The 26,959-nt window shown below is 38.6% G+C and overlaps 2 protein-coding genes and 1 non-coding gene across 21 annotated transcripts in view; 1 reads left to right on the forward strand and 2 right to left on the reverse strand.

The window, feature by feature from the left end:
• UCHL5 (ubiquitin C-terminal hydrolase L5) overlaps positions 1-19,684 on the reverse strand; it is a 46,238-nt gene extending 26,554 nt beyond the window's left edge. For 4 of the 17 annotated variants that reach the window (XR_013529038.1, XR_013529037.1, XM_035280013.3 and 1 more), the window contains exons 1-4: positions 19,370-19,684; positions 19,152-19,254; positions 11,515-11,578; positions 9,578-9,683 (exon numbers count right to left, since the gene is read on the reverse strand). Coding sequence is in view for 5 of the 17 variants with exons in the window: in XM_035280013.3 (XP_035135904.3) it covers positions 9,578-9,683; positions 11,515-11,578; positions 19,152-19,200 (219 nt within the window). In the remaining 12 variants the exon portion in view is untranslated. The other 13 variants (XR_004736612.3, XR_004736611.3, XM_035280010.3 and 10 more) reach the window with 6 other exon arrangements.
• Positions 17,084-17,218, reverse strand: LOC118149374 (small nucleolar RNA U109). The gene has a single exon (XR_004736752.1). It is a non-coding gene; the product is annotated as a small nucleolar RNA U109 (small nucleolar RNA).
• The window catches only part of RO60 (Ro60, Y RNA binding protein), a 29,455-nt gene continuing 21,625 nt past the window's right edge, over positions 19,130-26,959 (forward strand). The window contains exon 1 of one of the 3 annotated variants that reach the window (XM_008985121.5): positions 19,130-19,292. Coding sequence is in view for 1 of the 3 variants with exons in the window: in XM_008985119.5 (XP_008983367.2) it covers positions 19,587-19,922 (336 nt within the window). In the remaining 2 variants the exon portion in view is untranslated. Of the gene's footprint in view, positions 19,293-19,334; positions 25,689-26,959 lie in introns of those variants that run through there. The other 2 variants (XM_008985119.5, XM_078355153.1) reach the window with 2 other exon arrangements.

Here is a 26,959-nt window from a genome sequence, read left to right on the forward strand (position 1 = left end):
AGAGAACTATTGTGTAATCCAGCAGTTCCACCACTGGGTATACAGATCCAAAAGAAGGGAAATAAATATATCGAAGAGTTACCTGCATTCCCATGTTTTTATTATGGCACTATTCATAATAGCCAATATATATAATCAACTTAAGTGCCCATCAATGGATGAATGGATAAAGAAAATATAATATATATATACACACAATGTGAGATTATTCAGCCACAAAAAGAATAAAATCCTATTATTTGGAGCAATATGGAAATGGAAGTCATTATGTTAAACGAAACAAGTCAAGCACAGAAAGACAAATATCTCATGTTCTCACTCACATGTGAAAGCGAAATCAGCAAATCCTCTAGGATAGAAAGTAGACTGATGGTTGCCAGAGGCTGGGAAGGGTTGGGTGGTGAAGGGGATGAAGGGAGTTTGATTAATGGGTACAAATACACAGTTTGATACAAGAAAGCAGACTTAATTTGACAAATCAGTAGGGTGCCTATCGCTTTCAATAATCGATCATATGTTTCAGAGTAGCTATGAGGATAATTTGAATGTTGCTAGCAAAAAGACAAATATTTAAGGTGAGTGATATCCCAATTATACTAGTTCAATGTTTTTAAATTATATGAATGTATCAAATTATCATGTGTCCCCCAAATTGTACATCTACTATGTATCAATTAAGTTTTTTTTAAAGAAAAGCACAATTAACCCCATCGAAAAATAACATAAACAAGAATTTCACAGAGAAAATTCATATGGCCACTAAAGAGCATTTCAATATGATTAGTGATCAGGGAGACATAAGTCAAGACAAAAATGAAGTAGCATTTTGGAACCAATTGGCTGGCAAAAATTTAAAGTCTAGTGATGCCACGTGTTAGAATATGTGGCTTTGTAACAACTCTTACACATTGCTAGTGGAAGTGCAAATTTGAACTGCTGCTCCAGAAAACATTTTAATATTTCCTCCAAAAGTTGCACACATTTACATGAGATGAAGTAGTCATTCTACATCTAGGTATATACTGGGAGAAACTTGCACATTTACAAAAACAATGTTTACAGCAACACAATTCACAGTAACTCAAATTGAAAACCCAAAGAACAATCCACAGAAGAGTAAGTAAACTGTAGCATGTTTGTGCAGTTGATATTATATAGCATGCAAAATAAATGAACTATCATAATAAATTTATGGATGAAATTTAACAATATGATATTAAGTGAAAAAAGTAGTCTAGACATAATAGTTCTAGCCTATTTCTAGCCATAATCTATAATCCCAGCCCTTTGAGAACGCAAAGGTGGGAGAATTTGAGTGTAGGAGCTGGAGACCAGCCTGGGTAACATAATGAGATTCTGTCTCTATGAAAAATGAGCTGGGCATGGTCATGTGCATCTGCAGTCTGAGCTACTTGTGAGGCTGGGGCAGGAGGTTGAGACTGCAGTGACCTGTAATCATGCCATTACACTCCAGCCTGGGTGACAGAGCAAGACCCTGTCTCAAAAAAAAAAACCAAAAAACAAAAAACTCCCAAAATGTACATAGAGCATGATACTTTTTATCAAGTTGGAATTTTATTTACAAACACCTTTTTCAGGATTACAAAAAATACATTAAAAAAAATAGAGAGAGAGGGAAAATGAGAAGTGCATTGAATGATGAGTGGCACAAAAGGAAGTAACAGCCGACATTTATTTGAGTGGTGGGTTCTTAGGCACTTACTTTGTTTCTTAAAATAACCAAATAAATAAAAGGGGAGCATGAGTAAACTAATCATACATATGTGTTATTAACCAAGGATTCTTATAATTCCATTCTGGGTACCATAAAAGCAATTTTTTTAATAGGTAAAAAGAAAAGCAGGCATCATCATAATGTCTTCCTCCTCCATCCTCACATCTAATCTATTACACATTAAAGGTGCTAATACTTTATCTCTAAATATTATTCAAATCTATTCACAAAATCTGTCTACTTCCAGATTTTTGTTTACTATCAAATGGACTTCTGCAAAAGCCTCCTAACTGACATCTACTCATGTCCTACACTGCTTCTCAAATGCATTCCCAACACCGGAGCCAAAATGACCTCTTCTAAATGAAAATCTGTTCATGACACTCTTCTTAAAACACTTCAGTAACTATTACTCTAAAGATACAGACAAAAGTCTCAATCATAGCCTAAAATGCTCTGGAAGACCTGACCTCTGTCTGCATATGTAGGCTAGAGAATACAAATTTGATCCAGGCCCATGACCACCTGGAATGAAGACAACTATCTTAGTGTCCTCTACTGTTAACTCAAACTACTGAGTTTTGGCGAAAGACAAGTATGCATGCGACATGGGCAAATTCTATTAAAGGGAAGCAAGTGTGCTTTCCCCTTCCTCCTTCTGAATGTGGAATTGAGAAAGAATGGCTGAAGCTCTAGAAATCATCTTGGACCATGAAGTAACCTTTGGAATAGAAAACATATACAAAGGAGCAAAACAAGAGAGCCTGCAACCTTGACATTTCTTGAATGTTAAAAAAAAATCTATTTCTTATAAACTATTATTTCTCTATGCCTATGCCTAAGGGTACCTAATCCTGGCTAACACATTTCCTGTTCTGCTTCCTATCTCATGGAAGACCTGACCTCTGTCTGCACATGTAGGCTAGAGAATATAAATTTGATCCAGGCCCATGACCACCCTTTGCTCTGCACAGTTTAGCTACATGGGTCTTTTTCCAGTATCTTTTAGTAGTCTCATTCACTTTTGCTATAAAGCTGCAATTAATCTGGTATGACCCTGAACCTCTCTTCCCTACTTAATACCTACTTAACCTGCAGGTTTCAGATGAACTGTCACTCAGAGGCTTTCTCTGACAAGGTGAAGTCCTATTTTTATGAATATAGTAAAAAAAATTAACCTTTCCCAAAGAGAGGTCTAGCCTTTGTCCTTAGTTCCTGGGAGATGATCTCTAAGTCCTTGAAAAGCAACGCCTAAGAGTATCTTTGCTTACCTGGAAGCTTTGGGCCACACTGAGAGTCTAACAATGTGACTTAGGTTGAGGGTATTGGGTCAAGATAATCTGTTCAACCTCCTGTGGGTCTGGAGACTAAGGTCAACCACATGGGTAGCCAACCAGGTCTATGTGACCAAGGCCAGTAAAAACTTTGGGCACCAAGAATCAGATGAGGTTCCCTGGATGAAAATACTCCGCATATTGTCACATAGTATTGCCATAGAGAGTGAGCACTGTGTGTGACAATACTGGGAGAAGGCAACTAGAAGCTCTGCACATGTTAACTTTCCTGGACTCTACCCCATGTGGCTCTTCCCTTGGCTAATTTTAATCTATATTTTGTCATTGTAATAACTCATAACCATGAGTATGGCAGTTTTCGGTGACATCTATGAGTCTTTCTAACCAATTACAGAACCTGAGGATGATCTGTAGCCCCACCCAACACAAAGCTGCAATGCTGCCACAAGTGAGGGTGGCCTTGAGGGACCCAACTCTATAGTTCGTGTCCAAAGTGAGGCTGGTTTTGTGGATGGTTCTTAAACTTCGTAATATAGTCATCATTTCACACCATTCAGCACTTGTCATCATTGTAATTTTACATTGAATCGATTAATACCAATTGCTTCCACGAAACACTAAGCATATTTGAGGGCCAGAATCACCGCACTTTTTCATTCTCCAAGCACCACAGTACCTGGCACATTGTAGGTACTCAATCATTCTTTCCTGAAAGATTGAACAGATGGCGTCACATAAATCTAGTACCACTGCAGGATGATTTTAAGCAAGTAAATCACACCTCAGCTCTCTCATCAGTGAAATGATAATAAGACAACAATATTTTGTGGTGAACAACTACCAACATTTCATTTCTGGATCCTTATATACAAATTGCAATTACTAGGATATATTTCTTTTCTCAATATTTTATTAATCAATGATACACAGACACACACACACACATACAGCCCCCTTGAATTAGAGTATATGATCAGCACAAAATAGACAGTGTTACCTCTCTATATTGAGGTAATTCCAGTATAAATGCCATTTAGTTAAATAGTGTACCCTTATCAAATAAATATGATTTCATTAAACTTTTTAAATTTCTGAAAATACTCCAGACATCCTGGATTGGAAATTATTACTGTAAGCCCTTGAAACCCAAAATCAACTATTATATATTTATGCAATATGTGAGTCTCCTAGCATAGACTTATAGGAGGCATATACTAAAAAGACTGACAGATATTAATGGGGAATTATTGACCTGTCAATTTATCACAAACTGTTAGCAAAATAAAGTACCAAAAGAATGATATTATGGGGAATCACTAATCTGACATTTTCATAGACACATCTGGAATAATAAAACTCTCTTACTCTAATATTTTAGAGAGAAATGTAAACAGAACTAAAAATATCAAGGGACTCCAGAAATTATGAATTCATACTCTACTATCATTTTTTTCTTTCTTTATAGAGGACTTTCTTATACCTTAAAATAGCTAGGTCTCTGTAAATCAGACAGCACTAGTATCTTAGTGTTAGTAAATTCTAGCACTCTTTAATATTCTTAGAGATGAACAGTGCAGTCCACATTTATTGGATACCCACTACGTGCCAGGGACTGAATATAAAAACAAAATCCCTAACTCCCAGGTTTACAGTTTAGTGTGAAAAAACACATTTAAATACAGATATAGTCTGTAAATTTGTCCCTGCTGAAACCTCATGTTGAAATGTAATCCCTAGTGTTGGAGGTGAGGCCTGGTGGGAGGTGTTTGGATCATGGGGTTGGATCCCTTATGAATGGCTTGGTCTATCCCCTTGGTGTTAAGTGAGCTCTTACTCTGAGTTCACACAGAATCTGGTCATTTAAAAGTATGTCCCCCACTCTCTCTTTCTCTCTCACTCCAGCTCAGCTATGTGAGATGTCTGTTCCTCCTTTACCTACCACCATGAGTAAAAGTTTCCTGAGGCCTCCCAAGAAGCCAAGCAGAGACCGGCACCAGGTTTCCTATGAAGCCTGCAGTGCAGAACTGTGGGTCAATTACACCTTTCCTTTATAAATTATCCAGTCTCAAGTATTTCTTTATAGCGATGCAAGAATAACCTAACACAAATATACATCAACATACATGGAAAATATCTGTAAAAATATAAAATTATTTTCAATGGTTATATCTAAAGCAGAGATTATAAGGCACTTTCATTTTCTACAGCATCTGCTCTATAATGTTCAAATTTTTATAGTGGCATATATGCTTACATACATAGAAAAAACAAAAACATTTTTAAAAGGGAGGAAAAATCAGCTGTCAGACTTTTAAACTTATCTGTCCCCTAGCTTTTCTCCACTACCTAGATCTTAAAATTCACAAGCAACTGTGGATTTAAAATTATAGTTACTATATGTATAATGATACATAAGTATACAAACATTAAATAAATGGACTATTTGGTTTTTTTGTTTGTTTTGTTTTTGAGACAGGACTTGCTCTGCTGTCCAGGCTGGAGAGCAGTGGCAAGACCATAGCTCACTGCAGCTTCAACCTCCTGGGCTCAAGCAATCCTCCTACCTCAGTCTTCCAAAGTGCTAGGATTACAAACATGAGCCACCGTGCCCAACCAGATTATTTAGAGAAATAATTAGAAACTCTAAATGTTGACTACGAAAGATGAATTAACTAAATTATAGGAGATATATACCTAGAACACTAAAGGAGGCAGTGTGGTGATAAGGTTAACATTACAGACTTCAGAGCCACAGTGCCTGGGTTTGCCAGCTCTGCCACTGACTAGCTACATAACATGATCAAGTGTTTTATCCTCTCTAGGACTCTGTTTCCACATCTGTAAAATGATGAGGAACCTACGAAACCAAATAACTGCTGTAGGGAATCAGATTAATAATTTTAAATATTAAATATAACAATGTATATATTTATATAATATATAAGCAATAATTACTAAATTTATATATAAATTTATGATTGATATATTTAAATTTTAAATATATATAAAAGTACTAAAAAAAGCACTTAGTAAGCCTTCAATAAATGTTAACTAATATTTATTATGTGTGCTGAAATGAAACAAAGTCAAACTTTCACTACTAAGTGAAAAAAACAAAATATTCTGCATAATAATCCAATTTTAGCATACGAAATTGTAAGGAAAACATGTTGGCATATGAATAGAAAATAATGTGGAAGGAAGTATGACCTATGGAATCACAAACCTGGGTTTTATACCTAAACTTAAGTTCTGGATCCACTACATATTATCTGTGTGATCTCAGGCAAATACTTTTTCTAGGCCCCAATGTCTTCATCTGCGAAATGAAGACAACCACCTGACAGAGTTGTTGCAAAGATTAAATATATCTAAATTACAATATCTGGCATACAACAAGAACAAATGCTGGTTACTGCTTGCATTAATAATATTATTACAGTTGTTGAACATGCCTCTCTTGTTAACTATTACATACCTAGTACCTAAAACAATGCCTGGCAAAGTAGGTACTCAATGATTGCTTGTTGATTAAATGGATGAGTCAAACTGTTAAAAGGTTAGTAGAGATGGGTATGGGATTACAAGGATATTCACTTTCATGACTATATATTTCTGTAACGTTAAGTTCCACTATTTAAAAAATTACACGTTTAACTACACAATTAAAAATTCCTATTTTCCTTAAAGTAAAAGCAAGAAGTTCTAATTTCTGGAAGAATGCTCAATTCAAAAAAGTTAGTGGAAAATAGAAAGCAGCAATAAAATAAAATAAAAAATAAATAAATAAAAGAAAAAGAAAAACAAGTTACTGAGTAGTAAAGGCTTTATCTCAAAGGCAGTAATGAGAATACACAGTTTTATTCCCACCTTTCTAAAGGTTAATCAGATTATTCTAAGCAACTTTTTGGGTCTCAGAAATAAGTACAATTTCAAACAAATGCAATAAAGGTATTATCTAAGGATCTCTAAGAATCCCTAAGACAATTTTCAAGGGGTCTGTGAGCTCAAAATGGTTTCCACTATAATTCTAAGACAGTTTTTGCCTTTTCCTCTTCTTTTCCATCTGCCCTGATGGCACAAAAGCAACAGTGTGTAGAACTGCTAGTATTTTAGCATGAATCTAGGTGGTGGCATGAAACTACTTCACTGACATACATAAGAGTTTAAAAAAAGAAACAAAACAAAAAGCAAGTTTTACTAGTTACTTTGATCAAATTTTGACCTTGGAGTACAAGTCTTTAATATTCCGTGGAATGAAATAGGAAGTACAAATAAAGAACTACTGTCATATACTCAGATATGCTAGTTATCTTGAAGAAATTACTTCGGCAAGTGATTCGTAAGCTAAATTGATAGCTTTTTTCCTTGGAACATCATTTTTGCTTGAGAGACAAATGTGCTTTTCCAGACAAGAACATACAGCAGATAGTTTCTTAAAAATGAGTTAAATCAGCCTGTTGCTTTGTGAACAAACACCTAATGGTATCTGTTGTTGTTGATAAAATTTAAATTTTCTTTTTTTTTTTGAGACGGAGTTTCTCTGTTGTTACCCAGGCTGGAATGCAATGGCGTGATCTCTGCTCACCGCAACCTCCGCCTCCTGGATTCAGGCAATTCTCCTGCCTCAGCCTCCCAAGTAGCTGGGATTACAGGCACGCGCCACCATGCCCAGCTAATTTTTTTTTGTATTTTTAGTAGAGACGGGGTTTCATCTTGTTGACCAGGATGGTCTCGATCTCTTGACCTCATGATCCACCTGCCTCGACCTCCCAAAGTGCTGGGATTACAGGCGTGAGCCATTGCGCCCGGCCAAAATTTGAATTTTCAAGTGAAAAGTTAAAAATTAGAATTTTGTAAAACTTAGATCTGCCACTGTGAGCTTAAAAGGTTTGCTATGGGTAACTTTTCTGATAATATAGATGATATCATATCTAATGCATCAACACTTAGAAGATATTCATACATCAGTAAACAGACAATGTTGCAAAATCATGCAGGAATAAAAGATTAATTGAAGGGCAAGATAATCCAAAGGATTTTACCATAACAAAGTACAAATTTCACATACAACTAACCTTTGAGAAAGCAATATTTCAAAGTTTTGACATGTTGTCAAAAAATATATTTACCTGAACAAGATAATACTTCTCCTTTTCCAACTACACCTAAGTGTGAAACTGAACTTTTTTCATGTATTTCAACCAAAAGAGGAACAAAACAAAAACACCGCAACAGACTGAATGAAGAAGCAGATAGGAGAATTCAGCTGTGCTATTAAGGCAGACATTCAAAAGATTTGCAAAAATGTAAAACAATGCAATCTTCTAGCTAATTTTTTGGTAACTATAGTTATTTTTCATTAAAAAATGTTATTTATGTTAACATGTAACAAGTTTATTATTTATTACTTTTAAACCTATTGATAATTCTTTTTTTCTTTTTATTTTTTTGAGATAGGGTCAAGCTCTGTATCCCAGGCTGGAGTAGACAGTAGTGTGAACATAGCTCACTGCAGCCTCCATAGCCTGGGTTCATGCAGTCCTTCCACCTAAGTTTACCCAGTAGCTGGGACCACAGGCATGTCACCACCATGTAGCTAATTTATTTTTTTGTTTTGTTTTGAGACAGAGTTTTACTCTGTCGCCAGGCTAGAGTGCAGTGGCGCCATCTCAGCTCACTGCAACCTCTGCCTCCTGGATTCAAGCAATTCTCCTTCCTCAGCCTCCCAAGTAGCTGGGACTACAGGCGCTTGTCACTACTCCTAGCTAATTACTGTATTTTAGTAGAGACGGGATTTCACCATGTTGGCCAGAATGGTCTAGCTCTCTTAACCTCGTAATCAACCGGCCTCAGCCTCCCAGAGTGCTGGGAATTACAGTCATGAGCCACCACACCCAGCCATGCTTTTGTTTTGTAGAGCTGGGTCTCCTCATGCTGCCCAGGCTAGTGTCAAATTCCTGGGCTCATCCGGGCACAGTGGCTCATGCCTGTAATTCCAGCACTTTGGGAGGCTGAGGCAGGCAGATCATCGGAGGTCAGGAGGTCAAGACCAGCCAGGCCAACATGGTGAAACCCTGCCTCTACTAAAAATATAAAAATTAGCTGGGTGTGGTAGCAAGTGTCTGTAATCCCAGCTACTCGGGAGGCTGAGGTAGGAGAATTGCTTGAACCCGGAAGCCAGAAGTTGCAGCGAGCCTCACACCATTGCACTCCAGCCTGGGCAACAGAGCAAGGCTACCTCAAAAAAAAAAAAAAAAAATTCCTGGGTTCACGGGATCCTCCTGCCTTGGCTCCCAAAGTGCTGGGATTACAGGTATAAACCACCACACCTGGCCTAAATATTATTAAATGTTTCAGTTTTAATGTCTAATATGGCAAATATTGATAGATAATCCCAGAAACAAAAGCTCTTTCAGGATGTCAGTAAATTTTAAGAGCATAAGGGTTTGCGGGCTGCTACACTAGAAGCGAATAATAGTAGACTAGAGTCCTATTTATAAAAAGGGCTGCTCTTGAGACTTTTCAGAGTATCCAAGGATCATACCTGCTTAGCAAAAAATATTGTGTCAAGTCGGGAGTCCTGAACCACAGAGCCTGCTGGTTCTTCTCCTGGCTGCCACTTGAAAAGAAAAATTAACCCATGAACTGGCCTACAAAATAAAATACAAATTAGTGACATCAAACCCTGCTTCTTTTATAATACACTTTACTCAGTTATTTAACAAATAGAATGCAAATGAAGTAAATTAATTAAATCTGAGAAATGTTTAAAAGATCGCTACTGCCACTCATAGTCACTGGACTATTGCCTTAGAAGATGCTAATACAACGTAAGACTGTATCAGTTAAAATAAAATTATAGTGAAAGGTTTATTCTCAAATCTGTAGACTATTCATTTCTACTTCATATCACCTCACTTAAAAAATAAGAACATAGTAAAACTAAAAGGTGGCTGAACTCCAAAATATGTAAATAAAGCTCATGTAAGATGTTTACAGATAAATGGCTGATAGTATATATTACCTGTATTAAATATAGGAAGTAACCTTCACATATTATTGGATTCATGAACAATCCTCATATTGCAATATGAATGGATGCTATCATCTCATACATAATGAAATCATCCACTTTCCTAAGGAACTGTTTTTGAGCACAAAATATTAAATCACTACTTTAAAATTCCTTCTAGTGTATCTATCACAACTGCCTCCCACTCCACAAAAAAACATTTCTTATCCTCAGGGCTGGGCATGGTGGCTCACATCTGTAATTACAGCACTTTCGGAGGCCAAGGCAAGCAGATTACTTGAGGCCAGGAGTTCGAGACCAGCCTGGACAACATAGTGAAACCACGTCTCTACTAAAAAAACAAAAACAAAACAAAAAATTGGACAGGCATGGCGATCTGTGCCTGTAATCCCAGCTACTTGGGAGGCTGAAGCAGAAGAATCACTTGAACCCGAGAGGCAGAGGTTGCAGTGAGCCAACATCGCACCACGGCAGTCCAGCCAAGGCAACAGAGTGAGACTCTGTTTCAAAAATATAAAACAAACTTTCCTATCTTTTTATTTGATTCAACGTTATTTTATTTTAGACACAGGGTCTCACTATGTTGCCCAAGTAGCTACAACTACAGGCATATGACACCATGCCTGGCTCCTATCTTCTTAAAGACAGTTCAAATGATGCATTTTTAATAAACCTTCCATAATCTTAGCCACAAATGATCTCATTTCATCTAAAGTGATTGCTCTTTTTACCAGAAAGAGGAAGGTGGGAAGAAGCAAACTACGTATCTCCTTCTTACTACTAACAACAGCTGGCATATCCCTAAGTCCCTATTTTCCCTTTTAAGATTATTCCTTGACCCCATTCCAAGACTCCAAGTCTCCCACCTGTGAAATTTCCTCTAGCCCTCCATTTGAAGACACAGGGTCAATATCTGAGGGCATGTGGCCAGGGGTAAGGAGAAGCTAAGAGAGGTGATTCTGGCCAGAAAGATGAGGGAAGGAGAAAAGTTGTTTCTGCCATCAACATTTGAAACTTGAACTATAACTTTCCCAAAAGCAGTGTGATAGTGTATAGGCAAGTTCTGGATTACTATAAATATATATTATCGATTAAATATGCTCTTGTCCATTGACCTATTATTCTTGCTTTTTATGTTAAAATGTGTTCCATGTTCTAACACTATTGATATGTAAGTGAATTTTGTAAAATCAACCTACCAGTACTTTGTGAATATGGAATTACAGAGACTTAGGTTTGACTCCTTGCAGCTTACCTATCAGCCTCGGGTTATTGGTTATAAAATGAGAAGAATAATGTCTATCTCACAGGATTGAAGAGACTTAAAGGACATAACGTATTCGGCCTAGAGTAATCCAAGTAAAATAAACAAAAAATTGTGAATATCCTTTAAGTTTTCTAAAGTATAAACATATTATTATTGTTAATACAACTAAAATTAAACTTACTTTAATTTTTCAAAATTCTCAGGCTCTAAACTCCATATTTCTTCAACCTGAGCTCCTCGGCAACCTGAAATAATAAATTATTTTCTTTAGAAAATAGAATAATTCATTTTTTCCTTCAATAAGAAATAAAATATTAACTAAAGGAAATGCAAGACACAACAAAACAAAATGGAAAAACGAATAAAGCTCACAGCCAAATCTCATTACTTCCTTTAATAGATCCCAATTATTTACAATGAGAGTATATTTATAATGTAAAGAGTTTCAGTATTTTCATTGAATCACCACTCTGTGACTGTTCTTTCTGTCTCTCTCAATCTCTGGCTCCTCTATCTACTCCTTTCACTCAACTGTTCTATTTCTCCAGCTCTGCTATTAGCCCTGTATTTTTTTTTTCCTTACTGTACACGTTTTTTTTCTGAGAAAGTAAATAACTACCACTTAACAGTAACTTTCAAATCACATCTTTAGTTCTGATCCTTATCCTAAATTCCAACTGTATATTTTCAACTACTTCAGAGTCACATCTCCTTCTCTCCTACCAAATATTCTTCTAGGACAGTGGTTCTCAACTAGGGTGACTTTGCCCGCCAGGGAACATTTGGGAATGATAGACTTTTCTTATTGTCATTATTGTCACCGGTGTGAGAGGTAAGGGGGTTGCTACTAGCATCTATTGGGTAGAGGCCAAGGATGCTGATAGATATCCTGTTACACAGGACAACCTCTGACAACAAAGGAATACCTGGCCCAAAATATCAACAGTGCCAAGGTTGAAAAACTCTGCTCTAGTGTACTGTAGTAATTGTGTAGTGGTTAAGAGCTTGGCCTCCAAACTGCTAGAGTTTGAATCTTGGCTCCTACATTTAATAGCAATATAACCATTGAACCTCTCCATTCCTCACACTCATAGAGCTGTTTTGAGGAATTAATGAGATAATGTAGGAGATACATTTAATTCAGAGCCCAGCACACTTTAAGGGTCCACCAATTGTTAGTATTAATCACAATCCAAAAAACAACCATATTTACCAAAGTATTTTACGTTCTCTATGTATTAAATGTATTTTCTCTAATCTCCGCAAGGTAAGAATTTAATGCAAGAGTTTTTGGATATTAATCAGCTTGCCTATATTCATTCACTACAGCTAGTATGTGCCAGAAAACTAATTAAAACCCACATCAGGTTCCAAAGTCTAGGCATTTTCTGATTTTTCAGATTATTTTCAAGCAAAAGCTAGAGAAGCCTTTAGACTACCTACCTTAAAAAAAGTGGTTAAAAAAGAAAAACCAGTTGGATAAACTAACAATGTGACTGGGCATTCATGCCATTCTGTGCCTCAGTTTGCTCCATTCAGCAAATATCTCTTTAGTGCCCACTCTGGTATTAAAGATATATGTACAAAGAAAGTCACTCATGGTTTGTAGTGGAGGAGAACCAGAAAAAAATCTGAATATCTGGCAAAAAGTTAAGAATAGACATTCACATATATCAAATTAGGAAAAAAAACCATGTAAATGTAAACCTATGTTTCTGTCAGTGTCGGAAGGGCCTGGGAGAATGTTAATGCAACTGTTAACACTAGTCACTTCTATTAGAACTCAGTCAACTGTTAACACTGGTTATTCCTATTGGAACTCGGTCAATTGTTAACACTGGTTAATTCAATTGGCAATCAAAAACAGGCCAGCATTAAAACATTCTACATATTATACCACAACAAAAAAGAAAAAGTACACTGAATAAAAGTGCCTTGAAGCCTTCTGCACAGGTAGAGTTTCAAGTAGTGACACTGTTTAAATAATCTCACATTAAACACAAGGAAAACATAGTACTCAATTTAGCATCTTTCTCCTTATATATAGTAAATCTCTAATACAGCATGGTATAACGGAAAGAGAAATAAGCGATGACTCCAGAGACCCATGTTCTGATCCTAGAACTGTCGTAAAGCTCTTAACCTTGAGAAAGAACACAATTTATTTGAGCCTCACTTTCCTCATGTATACCTGTTTCATCCAAGTTACAAAATTCTTGTGAGATATAGAATTGTGTCAAAAACTAAACACAAAGAATCACTTAATACAGACTCCCCAAATAATACATATTAAATAAAAAGTTGAGGGGGAAGGTTTTAAAAACGGTATTGCATGCCAAGCATGGTACCAGGCCCTGGCAAGGACAGAAATTAATAAACTATTGCCATAATACTTAAAAATGTCACCATCTGGTAGGAGACAACCATATACAATGCAAGAACTGTACAGCGTGCGTAAATTACATATGAGGCATACATAGAACATGTTCTGGAAGTTGGGAAGTAAGAGATCATTACTACCTGCACTGGTTAAAAAAAAACAACACAAAAAACTGTCATGGATAAGTGAACTGGGTCTTTAAAAAAAATGATCATATGATTTGTCATCTAAACTTGAACACTGTTCCAAAGTGAAAGGGGGTGCTAACATTAAAATGCTTTGAAAGATTTATTTATTAACATCTGTATTATACTGATCAGTCTATAAAGTAGTTCTGATTCAGAAACGAATTTCAGAAATAACTATCTTAAAAATCAACCTGGAGCCCAGAGAAAAACACTCATGGAGCCCTCCCAAACTGTTGTCAGTGTGTCAAGTTTAACTGACTGCTAGGTATGCTGAATGCTAGCTTCCAACAGACGGTTTTGACAATTTGTCATTCCCCTACTCCTACCGATAAGTCTATGAGAAGCTCCAAGAATGACCCCAGCTTCTGCACCCTGCAAAAAACACTCCCAGATGTCTTTCACAACCCCACTCTCAGTCATTCCATGGTACAGATAAATTCTTTAGCTGATGATGTGACCAAATAGGAGAAACTGGATTGACAGCCCTCAGGTAGTCTCTCCTTAAACAAGAACTAGACCTAATTATTTCAAGTGGGAGCCCTAAATCACAGGCAGTTACCTTGTACCCCTAAACTTAGTTGGTCTTATTTTGGGGGCTGTAACAACTGTAAGCAACACTTGCCTCCAGGGGCACCATGTGCATCCCAAGATTTGTGTGAAAGCCAGGCATTATCCCTCTCTCTTCAAAACAAGGTGAAATGTACCTTAGGGGCAGTCATAATATAGCTTCATGTTAAGGAAACACCACGTTGGACCCAAGTCATTCAAATCTGCCCTAACCCATGGGTCAGAGCTGTCACAGATGACGGAATTACTCTTCCTCCTTACATAACAAGGTGGAGTCTCTAAATATATCCTGCCATCCCTGGATTAACCCTTCAAGCCAAGAGGAAATGTCAATACAAAAATCCAAGAAAGCCATCTGGTTTTTTACTGTAAATACTATAAATAGACAAATACCAACCCTGTTGGTCAGGTCATATTGAGCAGAATGGCTGAGGAAATGGCTATTTAGTGTAGAAAGGAACAGTGAATATTCTTGGAAGAATTTTCCCAATAGGTTTCTCTTATTTCTGTACATCTTCTGCAAGGAATTACCAGCTTTGCTCTGGACCATCTTTTCAAGGATGTTCATATAGCAAACAGACTTGGAAGACAGAAATAGTGCCTTTCTCCAAGGCAGAGGGAAGACTGATTTGCTGTCCAAGATAATAATGTGTCCTTAAAGGCAAAAGTTGAGGTTTGCTAGCAGCCCTATTGTAACATTAATTCTCTAGCTATAACACAGCCTACTACGTGTGCAGCATCCACCAGGGTCCACCTCCATCCTCATGAACTCAGAGGAAAAAGGAACCAATGTGAAAATGAATCTCCTGCTGCCTACTATGCTGAGTAATACAACTCTTATCTCTAAACCAAAAGTTGTCTGTAACATCTATAAAACTGTCAAGCCAACTTATTTGCTGGGAAGCAGGAGAAAATCTAACACTTTGTAATTCTTAACAGATGTTAGATTTTTGTTAAATGCCTTTTCCATCTATTGATATAATCATGTTTTTTTTGTTTTTGTTTTTTGGCTTATTAATATGATGCATTACACTGCTTTTTGAACATTAAACCAATCCTAAATTCCTGGGATAAATTCCACTTAGTCATGATGTATTGTTCTCTTAATGAATTATTAAATTCAATTTGCTAAAATGGTTTAAAATTTGTACATTTAAGTTAATGATGGATATAGGTCTGTAATTTTTTCTGGTAGTATCTTTGTCTAGTTTTGGTGTCAGGATAACACTGATCCTCAGAGAATGAATTGAGAAGCATTATTTCCTCTCCAATTGTTTTGGAAGAGTTTGCATAGCATTGGTATTATTTATAATGTTGTATAATTGATAGAACTTACCAGTAGAGTCACCTTGGTGAGAATTTCTTTGCAGGAAAATGTTAAACTACAGTTTCCATTTCTTTAATAAATACAGGGCATATACTGGTTATCTATTTCTTAAGTGAGCTTTGGTAATTTGTGCCTTTAAAATAATTTGTAGACTTCATTCTGAACTGTCAAATGTATTGCCATAAAGTTGTCAGTAATATCATTATCTTTGGAACATCTGATGTCTCCTCTCTTATTCCTATACTGAAATACAGGAACATCTGTTTTTCTTCTGATCAGTCTTGCTAGAGTGATTCTATTGATCTTCCCAAAGAAACAGCTCTTAGTTCCATTTATTTTCACCATTTTCTTCTCTTTTCTGTTCCACTAATTTTGACTCTGATCTTTATGACTTGCTGTCATCTCCTTACTTTAGGTTTAGTGTGCTCTCGTTTTCTAGTTGTAATAAAATGAAAGCTGGGGTTATTGGTTTGTTGCAAGAAAAGTGAATCCAGTTCCCATTACTCTATCTTGGCTGGAAGCAAATGTTTACAGCTTCTGTTTTTATTAACACACCAGCACAGTGTGTTTTGGCACTAATATGTATTACGTATGGACCATACCAATTAAAAGTACAGTTCCACTCCACCGGTTTCTTAATGTATTACATTCCACCAAAATTTGTACTTACATACTTACTGTATTCACAATTAATTCCACTTTCAACAATGGAACTTTCGAAATTAATTAATGACAGCATTCACAATACTGTCATTAATTCACTTTTGACTTTCAGATATTTCACTTTTGAATCAACTGCCAAAAGTGTTTTTATTCTATAAATTTGGTGAAACAAATGAAAATTATGGAAATAATTGGAATAAACTGTCTCTTTGAAGATCTGATGACATAAAACTATCATTTAACTTTTTGCAAGTTCTTCTGCTAATGAAGCCAATTTATTAACAGCTATTGCTTTTTCATATGTGCATGTACAGAAGATGAATTTATCTATCATTCCTTCATACATGATTTCTAATTCCAAGTTTTCTGCACATATGAAATTGAAGCAGTAAACAAACTTACCTAGTACATTTCTGAAAGTTAACTTCAACATATTAAGGTTTTGAAGGTATGGCTAAATCTGCAGACATCTCAAATCTGTCCAAATCTGAATCCATTTTCTTGTCCCTCAAGCCTGCTCTTCAGCTGTAATTGTGTTCCATGAGCCACGCAGGCTAGAAACTATGAAATAATTTTTGCATCTCTTTTCCCAGTCTAGTCAGCTTTCCATTTTCTTTTCTCTTATGTGTGTAGGAGTAATATACTACCACTCAACCTCTACTGTAAGGTTGGCAGCCCTGATAACTCCTTTTGTAATTTAGCATGTTATGGATGTATTTCTGCTCCCAAAGGAATGAAGAGCAGATATTTCCACATGCAACTGTTGCTTTAAATACAGCAAACTTACTAACTCCTCCTTCCTAACGCAGTAGTTTAGCCAATCATCTCAGATTCCAACCATTTTAAGAGATGCCTAGCTTCTCTTACTGTATTCCAATCTGCCCTGCACACTACAAGCACAGCAAGTCTTAATTATGAAAGTAAGGTCATTTCAGCATTAAAATATATTTGGGATAAATCCCCAGTGACTACAGGGCAATTCGAACTATACATGGCATACGATCTGGCCTCAGTTTATCTTTTTAGCTTCAGATCCAAATAAATATTCCTCCAGTCTGTTACATTATGTTCTAGTCACTTTGCTAGCTGTTCGCTAAGCCCATCGCTACTGTTTCTGCTTCTCCTTCTGCCTGGGCTCCTCCATGACCTGTGTACTTACAACATTTTATACATACTCGAACATGGCAATTAACACACCATATTGTAGTCTGTCTATTCTTCGAAACAGCAGTTATGGTTTATTCATATGAAAATTTCCCAATCCTCACCACTGTGCTTGAGACATAGATGAACAACACATGCTTGATAAATGACACTCCAAATATTAAGCCATGTACAATAGGCAATATCTACATCAACGTTTGTCATCCTGCGTACAAGTTTTATCATCATAGAATCAATAATACTTGGGAAATGTACAGATAAAAACGTACTGTCCGGCCAGGCAAGTGGCTCACGTGAGCCTATGATCCCAATACTTTGGGAGGCCGAGGTGGGCAGATCACGAGGTCAGAAGATCGAGACCATCCTGGCCAACATGGTGAAATCCTGTCTCTACTAAAAACACAAAAATTAGCCGGGCGTGGTGGCAGGCGCCTGTAATCTCAGCTACCCGGGAGGCTAAGGCGGGAGAATCGCTTAAACCCGGGAGGCGGAGGCTGCAGTGAGCCGAGATCGCACCACTGCACTCCAGCCTGGGCGACCGAGTGAGGCTCTGTCTCAAAAACAAAACAAACAAACAAAAAAGCAAAAACGTACTGTGAGAAGACTGGGAACAAAATAGGGAAGGATGCAAAGTCAAATGTGTTGATTTCGGACAGAAGGCACTAAATACAGCCAGGGAGAAACTGCGAGGAAAGCATGTGGCCTCTATTCTAGAACACTAGCTCAGGAAAACTCACTTCACTGGAAGCCAGAAAAGATCGGAACCAGTGAAGCTGCCTTTCCGGACCACGCGGTCGCGTGTGTGGCCGTCCCGAAGCGCTATTGGCACATCAGGGCGTTCTGCTTTCAGGAACCAGAATCTCGAGTTCCTGGGCGGCGTGGGCCGCAGACACCCATCCTTGAGAAGGCACACCCAGGGTGGCTTCTGCAGGACGGACGGCCTGAGCAGTGCACCCGGCCACGGCAGCCCGGGAGAAGGTGCGCGCCGCAGAAGCGGCGGTGGGAAGGACAGCATGTGCTTAGGGGCTTGGAGAGAGCGCACCCCAGTCAATTACAGGACCTGGGTGCCAAGTCCTAAGAACACCGCGGGCAAAGACACAATCCTTGCCCTCGTGGTGTGGCTCTTCAAATTACTGTGGAAACGCGACTGCCTCGAGCCGAGGGCTCCCCCACCCAGACTCCAGGTTCCTGAAGTCACCCTCTTCAGATGCGGGGCGGCGGTGGCCGCAGGGAACCACTCCATGCCCAGCTTGGGCCTCCTCCCGTGACCCCAGGCCCAGGACGGTCCCCCTGGTTCTCACCGAATCCTTTAATGAGCTCGGTGAAGACCCCGGGGTCGCTTTCCATGAGGCACCACTCCCCGGCATTGCCCGTCATGGCCCCGGCCACACACCGCCCCGATCCACCTCTCGCTCTCGGCCGCCCCCCGCACCAGCTGCCGCCGGCCACAGAGCTCAGCAAACCCGCCGCCGAGCTCGTCAACCCCACGTCACCCCGCCTACTTCCCGACAGCCTCCGGGCGCCGTCACCTGCAGCGCGGCGCAGCGCGGGAGGACGCTCTAGCCACCCTAGAGACATCGAAAGTCTTCCCAGGCCTTGCAGGACCCGTAGCGGATTCGGAAGGGCTGGGGCCTGAGAAGAAAGGGCGGGGATCCAGAGCGCCGAAGGAGGTAACATCCGGGATCCTCGCCCCTCTGGGGCGGGGGCGGGGCAGAAGAGGGGCGGGGCTCTTTCCCGGGAACCGAACCTGGAAGCCCCGGCGGCAGTGGAGCTGTCGCCGTCGCTGCCCATCAGGCTGTTGTCTCTTGTCGTTTCCCAGCGCTGCGCAGGGCTTCTCCTGACGGCGCTGCAGGTCCAGGGGGGTCGGCTGCCGGGCACAGGTGAGGACACTGCGGGAGGCCGGCCGGGAGCCTTTTGTGCGGTCTCAGCGGCCCCAGGGACGTGCGAGGTCTGAGCAGTCCTCCATGTCTCTCAGTCGGCAGCCCAGGGGCTGCGGCCGGGCAGACGCCGCGAAACCCTCGCTCTCCCCCGCCCCGCTTCCGGGCCTGCCCGCCTCGGTAACGGAACCAGCGTCGGGTGGGGACATCCTGGCTAGGCCCGGCCGGACCGTTCCTGAGGGTGGGACCGCGCTCCCCACAGGCCGGCGTCGCGAGGGCCTGCGTTACTCCTCCTCTTTCTCCTCCTTCTCCCGCGGCTTCTGCGCGGAGAGGCGTCGCCCGGGATCTGGGCTGGGAAGCAGGACCTTTGTGGGAAGACAAGGCGGTTTTATCACAGAGGGGATAACGAGGCAGGGGAGAAAGGTGCGTCCTACCGTCCGTGGGGATGCTGCACGGGTGGGAGGGACGCGCTGCGTCAGGGGAAAACGAGGTGGAAAGCACATGTCGCGTGCTGATGTAGAAACATTTGGAATGCTTCTGAAACTGGATGAGGACTTGAACCAAACATGGCTGTGTTTGCTAAATCGCCCTCATTCCACAGGCTCGTACGGAACACTATAGTCTCCGCATTGAAGTCTTTAAGAGTATATTTACTTCTTAAAAGCTACATATCCCAGGAAAGACCTTAGGCTTCCAGAAGAGAAAAAGAATGTTTCAGTGGATGAAACTGACTTGTTCCTTCTCAAACAGGTGACCTGGGCCCTGGAGTATGTGAAGCCACGAAATAAACGTGCTGAATTGTCTTGAGGGAAGCAACAGAGCAGCTTTTGTATTAAAACAAACATGAGCAGTTACGGGGTAGAAGCCAAAATTTGTATGACGTGTTGGTTTAAAAAAAAAATTGTAAGTTTCTTGAAGTTTATCTCAGGAAACTCTGCCCTTCAGTGTGTTCCCTTGAGATGCTTAATTGGAAAGGTTTAAGAGGCACAAAAATTCAGAATGGCATCAGAGCCCGAAGTGGTTCGTGGTATTTTTTTAATCTGCAGTATTGCTATGAACTTGAAAATGTTTTTGTGCAAAATAAATACATCAAAACTAAAATTTATTTGATACCCAACTTAGTTAACATGAGACCTATTGTAGAAAGACCAAACTGAAAATTTAGCCTTTGGAACAATATAGAAGCAAGCAGAGTAAGGGGGTAAAAATGAATTATGTTAACGTTTAATCCTGAGAGTTCCCATAGAAAGCCGGATTTCTGGATCTTTGAGAAGAATGAGATCTGGTACACTAGTTTCACACCACATGGCGACCATCTGCAGCTGCCCTCAGACTAGCATGCTGTCATTTTTGCCACAGTCCTTCCTCATCTGTTTCTATAGCATCACGTTGATCAGTGGAGTCAAGTACCTGTATCATGGGCCCATTTTGTAGGATTGTCTCTTTACATTTGTCTTGTACTCAGCTTTGACTTCTTTTAAACAGGAATAAACTGCAAATGTGTGACTTCTTGGGATGAAAGGTAGCATTTTCAAATAAATTATCGAGAGACTTTGGAAAGATATTGAGATCTGTAAATTCAAGAAAAAATAAGGTTCCTTGGAAATGACATATTAGTACTGAAAAAAGATACTGTACATGTTGTAAGTTCTGATGATTGGGAAACGAAAAGAAGTGCGATTATATAATGTGTGTTATTAGCATTTCCTGATTTTGCAGTCTAAATAAATTTTAAAAGTAGAGAAATGGACAATGTATAAAATACAAGCAATTTAAAATGTGACCATGCTTTTAATATTACAGTATTGTAATATTTAACTTCTCTAATTTAATTTATACAGATTTAATACAACAGTAGTTGTATGATGTGCTTTAAGAGCACTAGATAGATAGATCAGGCCCATATAAAGAATTCACTGTACTTTTTTGTTGTTAATCTGGATTTACAACACTTGATTATCCGGGAATGGATTAACTGATGACCAGGTTCTGACCTCACTCACTGCCCAATTGCCTTCTAAACCACTAATAATGGAGCTTATGCTTTGAGGCGGGAGATGATGGCAGTTGGAGAAAGAAGAAATTAAGTTGCTGTATATGTCTGTGTGTATCTCAAATTGCTTTTGAAAGTCAAATAGAAAAATTATAGGGCTAAATACTGGTTTCATGTAATCAATTCTGTTGGTGTTCTCCATTCTGATATAGATAATAGCAGAATTATTTTAAGTTATTTAAATAATTTTCCAAATATATTTTACCTAGCCAGTTTATTTTTATATTTTCAATAGATCTTTAGAATATAAATCACATATCATCATATTTACTATTTTAAAGTATCCAGTGCATTGGTTTCTAGTATATTCAGAGTTGTGCAATCATCACCACTAATTTCAGAACATTTTCATCACCCAGTAGAAATCCCCTACCCATCAGCTGTCACTTCACATTCTTCCCTCCCCATAACCTCTGACAACCTTAGACTAATGTACTTTTTATTTGTATGAATTTACCTACTCTGCAAAATTCATGTAAATGGAATTGTAATATAGTATGTGGCCATTTGTGACTGGTTTCTTTCACTTGGGGTAATGTTTTTGAGGTTTGTTTACATTGTGTCTGGTATCAGTACTTCATCCCTTTTTGTTGTCTAATAATAGTTCATTGTATGAATATACCATATTTTTTCATCCCTTTATCAGTTGATGGACATTTGGGTTGCTTCTACTTTTTGAATGTTGATAAAAACATCTGTGTACAACTTTTGGTATAGATACATGTATTCATTTTTCTTAGGTGTGTGGTGGAATTTCTGGGTCGTATGCTAACTGTATTTAACCTTTTGAGAAACTGCCAGACTGTTTTCCAAGGTGGCTGTATTATTTTACATTCCCACTAGCAGTATATGAGCGTTTCAATTTCTCTAAATCCTCACCAACACTTAATATTATTGTTTTGATTATAGCCATCCTAGTGGATGTGAAGTGGTATCTTGTGGTTTTGATTTGCATTTCTCTGATGGCTAATGATGTTCATCATCTTTTTATTTGTTTACTGGGCATTTGATAATCTTTGGAAAAACATCTTTTCAGATTCTTTGCCCATTTGTATTTCTTTGGAGTAATATTTGTTCACATCTTTTGGCTATTTTTACTTGGGTTATTTATCACTTTATTATTAAGTTCTAAGTGTTCTTAATATAGTCTAGATACAAGTCCCTTATCATATGTATGATTTCCAAATATTTTCTCTGTTCTTGGATTGTCATTTCACTTTCTTGATGGTGTCCTTGGAAAGAGAAGTTTCAAATTTTGATAAGTGCAGTTAAATCTTTTTTTTTTTTTAATCACTTTTGCCTTTGGTGTCTGTGTTCCAACACTAATTCTGTAGCACCAGGTGGGTGTCCTCCACTTCTGTTTAGTTCTGACACTACCCAGGGTTGGCATCAGATCCCGTAAATTAAAAGGCAAGGTCCCCACTAAGAATGGCATTAATTTGGACACCAGCTGCAGGTGGGGTCCCCAGGCTACTCACACTTCTGCCTTGCGAGCTACAAAGTCAGGACTTCCCATTATCCCCTCGAGGCTGATAATTCATTACATTGACTCGTGTAACTCACTGAAAGTGCTCTACTTGGAATTACAGTTTTATTATAAGTGACACAACTCAGGGACAGCCAAACTGGAAGTAGACACATATGGCAAGGTCTGGGGCAAGGGAAGTATGCTGAACTTCATGCCATCCTTGTGAAATGTGGGCATATCACCTTCCCAGCACATCAGCGTTTGTTCACCAAGGATGCTCCAGTGAGCGTTGATGAACAGTTTTTATGAGGGTTCATTACATGGGCATCATTGATTAAACCGTTAGCTCCATGACTGAACTTAAACTCAAGTCTTCCTCTTTTCCTAGAAAATTGTCCTGACCAGTTTATTCCTCTAAACCTATGGTTGTTCTTTCTAGTGACTAGCCCCCATCCTGAAGCTACCTACGGGCCTATGTCACTTCATTAATGTAACATAGATATGTTCAAAAACATAACAGCTTTTTGAAACTTTCTCCTGGGAACTATGTATAAAGACCAGATCCTCTTTCTTATAAGATGCCACAGTATCACATCACTTAGCCAGATTTTAAGTGTATTTGTATATCACACTCAGTGACAAGAAGGAGAGTAGCTTGGGACTTGTTACCATTCTGTTTTTCATCTTTCATTTTTAAAATATGGATATGACCCTGGTAAATTTATACAATCAAGTAGAAAGGTGCCCTGGCTGCTAATAATGTTATCTGTTCAACTGTTTTGTGTTGCACTCTGAAAAGTACAGTCACAGAAGCACAGGAAAAGCTAAGCAGTTTCTGCTGCAGAAACACTGAAATGGTATGTCCTCAGGGTTGTCATTTATATCATAATATACAAAAGGAAGAGTCCATGAATAAGTAACTTTATTTCTTGTAATAGGGATTATAAGGATTACACTTATACTTATAGATTACCTCTGAGACAGCCTTCATAGATTTAAAAGTTCATTTTCCTGCTTGCTCTAGAAAAGTACTTGAATACCTAATATTAAATATATTAGAAAAAGAGAAATATTATTCTTAGATGACGTTTTTACCCAATATTCATTACTTTTCTTTAGTACTTTATTTTTTCTTCATTATATTTTCACTACCTACATATAGTATAGTATATTTATTATTTTATTCTGATTACAGAATTTACCTTAAAGACTTGTATTATATTTTGCATTACACATATTCAGGCTTTTACTTTCTTTTTTTTTTTTGAGACGGAGTTTCGCTCTTGTTACCTAGGCTGGAGTGCAATGGCGCAATCTCGGCTCACCTCAACCTCTGCCTCCTGGGTTCAGGCAATTCTCCTGCCTCAGCCTCCTGAGTAGCTGGGATTACAGGCACGCGCCACCATGCCCAGCTAATTTTTTGTATTTTTAGTAGAGACGGGGTTTCACTATGTTGACCAGGATGGTCTCAATCTCTGGACCTCGTGATCCACCCACCTCGGCCTCCCAAAGTGCTGGGATTACAGGCTTGAGCCACCGCGCCCGGCCCGAGGCTTTTATTTTCAAAATAAACATGCTATGGGAAAGAGAAACCAGTTATGTGTAATTCTTTAATGGTTCAGAAAGTCAACTTTAATGATACTTGGCTTTAAGTTTGTATTACTAATTACATAAAAGCAATGCAAAAGAGAAAAAATGTTAAGACTTGGTTTCTGCTCTCAAGGGAACCAGTAATGCAGCTGCATGTGGTCACAATGAGTAATACAAGGAAAAGAAGTTGAGGGGACAGGAAATTTTGAGGTTTAATTTGGGACTTTTTAAATCCCACCAACTGTGCCTCGGTGCAGGAAAGGCAGTATAGTGGAATTATCTGACATTAGATGTCATTTTAATGTTACTCACCTAACAAATATAACTAATAAGCAGAAGTAGATAAGTTGGAGTGCCACCAGAGACTGTTTTTATGAAAGCTAAGGGAGAGACTAGCAAGGTCTTTGTAATGTGCAGAAAAAGATAACATTTTCTACTGGAATTTGCAATTAAGGTGTCAGTCTTTGAGAAGCATGTTAGTCTTCTTAAAGTGTTTTGGATTGAAAGGTAGAGATAAAAGCCAAATTGAAAAGAGGATAATAATAAAAAGAAGAGACATCCAGGAGTTTCGCCTATGCTGTATTCGGTAAGTATTAATTTGTTTCTAACAACTAATGTAGGGTCTTATTTGGAATATTGACACTAATATTCCTAGCACAGTTCAGATCACTGTCCCCCTCAGTCACATTCAAAATGTGAGGCTCTCCATTCTCCCATGTACTTATGCCCCCACACCACTATGTGTTCCCCTCTCTGAGACCCACTCTTTCATTCCTCCCCATCTACGAAACTTCTCTACTTAACCATTTGGCATTCTACATCTCCTGTCAGAGGGGAATGTCTTCAATTTCCTTATCCCTCACTCCCTCAAATCTATCTTTACCTATACTCTTTACCCTTAAAAGATAAAGGAAATACGTCTTTTGCTGTCAGTAGGCCAGTCTCAACCTGGATGCTCTAAGCTCATTATGTCTCATTTCTTTCAGGAATCTAATTCCTTCAATTATCCCCCTTCTCTTCTGTATCTTCAACTCTCCAAATTGAATCATTCAACCTTAGCATCTTCCCATTGAAAAAGGTAAAAAGATTTTTCCTCTGTGTCCCATCCTCTCTCTCACTTTCCTTCATAGTTTTTAAGTATGTGTTTACAAAAGAGTAGTCTAGCTGTGAAGTTTCTTCCTCACTCACTGTAATCAAGCTACTTCTTGTACCACCCTACTCCAGTTGCTCTCACTAGTCACTCCTATTTGCTAAATCCAGTGGTCATTTTCTAGCCCTTTATTTACTTGTCCTCTGACCATTTGACATTACCAACCATTCACTTCTTGAAGTTCTCTTCCTTGTGCTCCATGATACTATATTCTCTGTTTATATTCTATAAATGTTCTATACCATATTCTCGGTTTCTTTCAACTCTGGGTACCTCCTTTTCCATCTCTCTTTAAAAGGCCTTTCTTTCCTTAGCTCTTACTTGTTAATATTCACCAAGATTCCATCCTTAGTCTTCTTCACAATATGTAAGTATGCTCAAGTAAGGGATGATCTTCAAAAACAAAAAAACCTCTTTTACCTTGTGTTCCTCTTTAAATTATGACCGTATCTGTCAACATGTCTTTATGGCTCTGCAGGACACTTGGACAATTTCTTTTCTAGAATATAAAGACAGACCAGGATTTCAGAAACCTCTTCCTGGAGTGCCTTCCCTAAATTTATAGTTTTTTTGTTGGCCTTCTTTGCTCAAATCTTTCTGGATTATTTAGACAGTATTATTTACTCCCTTGCTCACTCACTTTTCTACTACAGCTCTTAATCACAGTTCACCTTCTCTGCACAGATCTTTCTGGATTATTGAGACAATATTATTTTATACTCCCTTGCTCACTCAATACTTTTCTACTACAGCACTTCATTACAGCTTGCATTGTGATTCTATCTCTGCAGATGAATGTGATTTCCCTGAGAGCAGGAGAACAAATTTTTTTTTAGTCTCTTTAATGGCAGAGAAATTGTCTTCATATCTTAACACATAGATGTATTCAGTAAATGCTGGTTGAAGTTTTGTTGTACTGTTTCGTTTGCCATGGACCGAAGCCCAGTACACCGAAATAACATGACGGAATGAAGGACCTCAATAAACAGCGATACTGTAGTAAGAACAGAGGTGGACTGGTGAAGAAGTGACAGTTGTGGTTCCTCCATTAGAAGGATAAAGAGGGATATTATTTGCAGACAGCTCGTTCTAGGAGTTTTACAGAAAATCGAAGCAGTAGAGATAGGGTGGTTACAGATTACATAAAACAGTACACCTAAAAATTGTTTAAACAATAAGGATACATTTATGACATAATA

The sequence above is a fragment of the Callithrix jacchus genome, chromosome 18, assembly GCF_049354715.1.
Source record: "Callithrix jacchus isolate 240 chromosome 18, calJac240_pri, whole genome shotgun sequence".
NCBI classification, from domain to species: domain Eukaryota; kingdom Metazoa; phylum Chordata; class Mammalia; order Primates; family Cebidae; genus Callithrix; species Callithrix jacchus.